The sequence below is a fragment of the Acanthochromis polyacanthus genome, chromosome 24, assembly GCF_021347895.1.
Source record: "Acanthochromis polyacanthus isolate Apoly-LR-REF ecotype Palm Island chromosome 24, KAUST_Apoly_ChrSc, whole genome shotgun sequence".
NCBI classification, from domain to species: Eukaryota; Metazoa; Chordata; class Actinopteri; family Pomacentridae; genus Acanthochromis; species Acanthochromis polyacanthus.
Window position 1 is genome coordinate 3,066,119 of NC_067136.1, and position 6,186 is coordinate 3,072,304.

General features: G+C 39.3%; 1 protein-coding gene across 1 annotated transcript; it reads left to right on the forward strand.

Annotated features, from left to right (window-relative positions):
• Positions 1-4,270: 4,270 nt before the first annotated feature.
• Positions 4,271-5,660, forward strand: LOC127532577 (serine protease FAM111A-like; the record flags this gene model as incomplete). The annotated part of the gene is given in 2 exon segments (XM_051944482.1): positions 4,271-5,015; positions 5,018-5,660. Coding segments are annotated over 2 exon segments (1,146 nt in total), but the record flags the coding sequence as incomplete, so codon positions are not given.
• Between the last annotated feature and the right edge of the window lie 526 nt (positions 5,661-6,186).

The following is a 6,186-nucleotide window of genomic DNA, read 5'->3' on the forward strand; positions in this document are numbered from 1 at the left end:
CACAGTTTTACTTTCTGTTGGCTTGTTTTCATTAAATTTTCAGTTCAACATAACTGTGACTTATACCAGCAGACCCTGAAGAAACTCAGACATCCAGTTTGGTGAGTATGTTTCTATTTTCCACTTTTAAAGTACTTTGAAATGCAATTTTTTGCACAGTGTAACGTACCATGTACCTTAGTTGTTGCATTCCAGTTCATATTTAAATACCGATGCACCGTGCTAGCCAGACTAGCTAACCAGTCAAAAACTGATGCGAGGTTAAGCTAACAACAGGTGTTTGTGTCGGGTGTTGTGACTCAGTATGCCCGCTAAAGGCTAGTGACAGTCAGGCAGCTTTGTGTCAAGCATGCAGTCAAAAGAATCACCTCTGGATGAAATGTCTTCAGAAAATAGGTTCTCAAAAGAAGAGTCTTGAAACAGTCGGAGGCTGTAAGAACAAACATGAGCACATGACACACAAAGCGTTATGTTATCTGAAGTACTTCTGCAGACTTCTACACACTCCTCTTCCTTCCTGAAAAGCCAAAACCCATCATCTTCAAACCCAGACAGGGTATTTCTATCATCTTTATGTTTGAATTGATTCACATCTGTGGGGTGTATGATATATGCTAGAATAATCGTTTCAAAAGTTTGACCTTCTCCCTTTCTTAAAAAAAATCTCCCAGTCCTCTACTTCCACAACTATTCTTGGGTTTTCCCTGTTTCATTTCTGTTTAGCTCATCTTTCCCTTGATTTCAACTCACGAATGCAGACAGAGACTTTGTTGTCTTGTTTGGGTTTCTGTTTAGTTGTAGTTTACACAGATTTTTTCAGTGTCCATGAACAAAGTTTACATGTCATGTTTTCCAGTTTTGTTCTTGTTAACCACGCCTGACGTATGTCAGCGGGGTTACTGCATTCGCTTCGGTATCTGGCTGGGTAAGTATGTATGTGTGTATGTCCGTTCCGATATCTCTGCAAGTGCTGAAGTCAGGATAATCAAACTTGGCACTGAAGATCAATCTAAGGTCCCCTGCTCAGTTGTGGAGTTACAGGTCAGCAGATCAAGTAGGAAGGGATATACGTAGGATGATCAAAATTGATACAGAGTATCATGCATGGGCGTGGTTCTGCCCTCTGCTGAGGGCTCGTCTAGTTTCTACTTGAGTCTGGTTTAAGCAGCCTGTTGACCTAGTTTTAACATATGTGACCAAGATCTGTGGGGACGCTGGTTCAGGTTAAAGTAATATTTGGGAAGTTTAAATGGGGAAAGCTTAAACTAGCAGGGAAAAAAAGCTGATTTAAAAAAAAGATGAGACCAAAATTTAAGATATAAATAGGATAAGATGATTAAAACACATTAGTAAACTGAAAAAAACAAAGCAAAAAAAAATTGGGATTGGAAGAAAATGAAGAGGATATTTGGTGAGACTGTGGAGGTCTATAATCTTTACTATATTGTTTCAGAGTTCTTCCTGTGCAATCATAGTTTGTACATTTAGTGTTTTTTTTTTTTAACCCTTTGGCTTTCCTAAGATTCTTCCTTCAGTTTGGTTGGATATGGATCAGCACAAAATCAGGGGGTCAGTGGAGATGACAATATTAACAATAAACTGTGTTTGTAGTGCTCTGTGGAGGGAGAGGGTGGTTATATCATTTAAATCGGTGATATAACCAAAATTGAAGATTTACATTGTACATGATGATTGATAACGCACTGCATTAGACTGACAATAAAGAAAAATAAATTAATAATCTTGGACTGGTAGAATATAAAGAATATTTTTGATGCGACTTTGGAGGTCTGTGGTCTAAACTACATTGTTATAGAGTTCTTTCTGTGCAGTTATGGTTTATACATTTAGTTTTAAGGTGAAAAATGTTCATCCACACACCCAAACTGAAGATAGACTTGATCACTGATGGACTTTCCTTTGATTTTTTGGGGAAAATTTTCAATGGCATGTTTAGAACAAAGTGATTTGAATAAAATATAACATTATTTATGCTTCTGTTCAGTGAAGTTCTTCATGGATGAATAGTCAATGGGCAGGTTTAGGCGTTCTGAAGGTTCATCTATATTTGATCCCACGAGGTCTGACACGTTTTCACACAATGGGTTTATGTCACTGGAGGAAAGCATTTCCTTTCCTTGCTTTCCTGGGGGAACAAGCAAGTGGAATGAAGGAGGTACCGTCAGACGTGGAATTTCTGAAGAGTAAGCGCAGATCAGGAGATCACTGCTGTTGATTACTGCTGCTGACTGTAGAGCAAGTACAGGCTAAATACTATCGGTGAGGCTGATGATGCACATCTTCAAGCTTTCTCTCTCTAAATTTAAGGATTCACGCTCTGCCAACCAAAGGATTAAATTTGTCTGCTCAAGGCTGCAAAGAAGAACAGAAGTCGATTTTCTTCTGTCATCACTACGACGACCAGAACCTCACAAGTTCCTTCACGACTAACGGGTAAAGTCATTTAAGTGTGTACAAACGCCTGATTTCTGACTTGATTTCAAACCATTTAAAAGCAGCTATGAGTTGGATTTGAATCTACAAGTAAAATGTTTGTCAGGACAGAAAACTTCTGATATGCGTGTTTGTAACTGTAGTTCAGAAAAGTTCTGTCTTCAATGTAAAACAGAAACAGTCGTGTCTTTAGAGAAACAGTTTCTCTGTTGCCATCCTCTCTCCCTCATGGACAGGAAATGTCCCAAACATTGCTGTTTCTCAGACATCAAGTATTTGCAGATGTTGAAGAAAACATCCGTTGTCAGTATCTGACTGTTATCTGGTCAGATACTACATAATAAAATAGGAATGAAATACAGAAACTCTACGCATGAACACAACATGGTGACAGAGATTTTGCAGATAGCTGCACCCAGTGAGGTGAAAGGGGGGTGTTGATTCAAAGGTCAGAACATTGACAGTGTAAGAGATGTTTTACTTTTCATTTTTTATTACATGAAGGTCATCTGGACTTAATTTTCACTCAGTCAGATAAGGCCAAATAAAGTAAGACACAGAATTTCTTGTTTCAAAGCAGAATTCCAAGAATCATCCTCATCTGAAAAGTTACAGGAAGTGGCCATCCATTTGGCCACATAGACACACTTTGTGCAGAGCAGCAGGCAGAAAGAATGGTTGAAAAGAAACAGCGGTGCCTGGTGGTTACAGCCAGGAATGTCCCAAACATAGCAAAATAGGAATAAAATACATGCACACTACAGATAAACACACCACGGTGACAGATTCAGAAATGCTCTGCAGAAATGGAGGGATGACAGTTTCTTCAGTTCTCCATCAATCAGGTCTACAGGGTAAAGCAGCCAGAGGAAAAAAACACATGACAGTCCATCTGGAGTTTGTTCAGCTGCATCTAAAGGCTCTGACAGTATCAGGATAAAGGTGATCTGATCATATATAACAAAAACTCTTTAAGCAGAAATCACTAGCTAACAGCGTCCCAATAGTGCAGGCATGGTGGTGGTGGCAGCATCATGGTAGCTTCAGAGCAGCAGAGATAAAAAGGCTGGTCTGAACTGAGGGGAGTGAGAGAGATGTGGAGGGACCTGACCATAGAAGTTCAGATGCTTCACTAGAGTCTGATGGAGTGTAAGAAGCAAAATGAGATGTACTATTAAAATCCTAGTGTACAGACCCTAACTGGGATATGGAAAATAAACATTTTGCATTGCTGTATAATAATTTATTCAAGACTAATCAAGGCTTCTTCTTCTTCTAGAGAAGTGCGGAAGCTACAACTGCCAAAGGACTGAATTAAGACCCTGAAAACTTTCTATAGCAGACATACATCATCTCAGGTGAGTTCATGAAGTAACGTTATGGAGATTACAACATATGGGAGTGCAGGACAACAGCAACACAAACCTTCAACTTCAAGGTAGTGTCTAGTTTTGTGTAAAGGTTAAAGTTCACGAGGCGCTATACAAAAAAAAATCTCAGTTTGTGCCTTCAAGAAACAAAATTTTTGCATGAAACTCCCTGGAATTCTCAGTTCTTCTTGCTTTACAGATGGATGCACCCAGTCAGGTGAAAGAGGAGGAAAGGCAGGAGGAAGAGGAAGTAGAAATGGAGGAGAAGGAAAAGGAAGAGGAGGACAATGTTGATTCAAAGGTCAGTACACTGATAGAGTGCATGAAATATGTTTGGTTTTTAATTTTTTTTTATTCCATAATGGGCTCAAGTAACATTAATTTTCTCACTCTGATTTTCAGCAGGGTCGACACTCCCATCAGTTCACAGAGAAATTCACAAATAAAGACAAGAAAATGTTCCGCATTTCCTCTGGTCTATCTCGTTTCTGGAATGCAACAAAAAATTCAGGGAAAAACTTGCAAGGACTGAGCAGAAGAAGACGAGTGGAACCGGGAGCACCAACATCTCTGACAAGAGTTGTAGTGATATTAAACGGATGCTGAGTGAGTTCGATGGCAATTCCTTTGGAAAGCGACTGGAGCTGAAGAAGGAGAACTTTGGAAAGATCCAACAGTATTTCAGTGAAATTCACAGACTCAGTAAGCTGCTCAAACTGGGCAAATCAGTTTGTAAAGTCATTGTTAGTGATGTTTGCCAAGGAACAGGGTTTGTGCTATTTGATAGGTTGATCCTGACTAATGCACATTTATTTAAGGATTGTGTTAAAGAAAACAAGCTGCAGGAGGATATAGAAGTTTATGCCCTGTTTAACTTTGATGAACCTGAGCCTAACACTAATTACTACACCTTTACCGCAGAGAAAGCGTTCATTGACTTTGACTTGGAGCTGGATTACGCCATTCTGGAACTCAACCCTCGGGGCCAAATCTCCAACCAAACAGCAGAAACAGAGGAAGCTGAAGTACCACCAGGGCTCCTGAGTAGATTTGGTCCTCTACCTGACAATGGTGAAGCCTGTCTGATTGGTCACCCAGCAGGAGCAGTGAAAAAAATAGATCCTACATGCATCATTCCAATGGAGAAGAGAGAGGAGGCTGTGGACAAACAATTACATTCCTACAAAGAACACTCTTCACTCTCCAATCAATCATTACCGTAATCAAACAAGCAGGCATTGACAGCATAATGATAGGAGGAAGCAAAGCAGATAAAGTTGTGACCTACAACACTTTCATGCATCACGGAGCTTCTGGCTCCCCAGTGTTTGATGTTAGGTGCAGAGTTTTTGGTTTGCACACTGCAGGATTTTGCTATGGGTTTCCAAAAAAGAGAGAGAGTGTGATTGAGTTTGCACGACCTCTGCTGACTATATTTGAGAACTTTGTGGGCAAAGTGAAGAAGAATGGGAAGGCAGAGCTGCTGGAGAGAATTCAGGAGGAAGGAAAGGGAAACTCATTCTTGAAAAAGATCTTTGAGTGTATAAGCCAAACAGAACAACTGAATGATGAGGAGCCAATGGAAACCAGCTAGCCAACATGATCAGAAGCTCCTCAATGTCAAACCACATCTGGTTGATCATTTTCTGCCTCATAGAATCATTTTACTCCAAACATCCAAACCACCAAGTGCATTAGAGGTGTTTTTTACTCTGCAACTCATCAGATCCAACTTTGTATTTTGAGATGCCAATGTATGCCAATGTGACTGTTAAATGTCCATACATCTTTGGTTCTACAGATTTTAAAATTACAAATGTTTCTTGTAGTATTGTACAGCAGGATTTTCAGAGTATATACTAAATTTTAACGTTCATGTTACTAACCTACCTTTTTGTTATTTATGTTGCGTATGTAAGCTACCGAATACTTCTATCCATATCTATTGTGAATCTCCCTAAAATTGATCCTGTTTAATTGCCTGATGCTTCAATTGGATTTATTTTCAGAGGGTTGTATTGTTCTGGCTTTTCTGTTCTGTTCTGTTCTGTTCTACCCCCAGCATGGACGACAAACCAACAGCTCCCCCTAGTGGCCATTTGACCACATTTCCAGCAAAAAACATCCCATATTGTGAGCGAAAAATATGATTCTGTTGTTGTATTTGACATGAACACATACAGCTGAGAACAAAAGTTTTCATCCACTTCAAAAGACTATCTGTATCATGACAGTCTTAAATTTCTAATTATTTATGTAATTTGATTTTCCGTGCAGAACGTGTTTGCCAAAAAAAAAAAAAAAAACAGTCATAGATTTTGAATCTTTCCTGTGGATTTATTAAAGGTCTTCTGGAAATCTG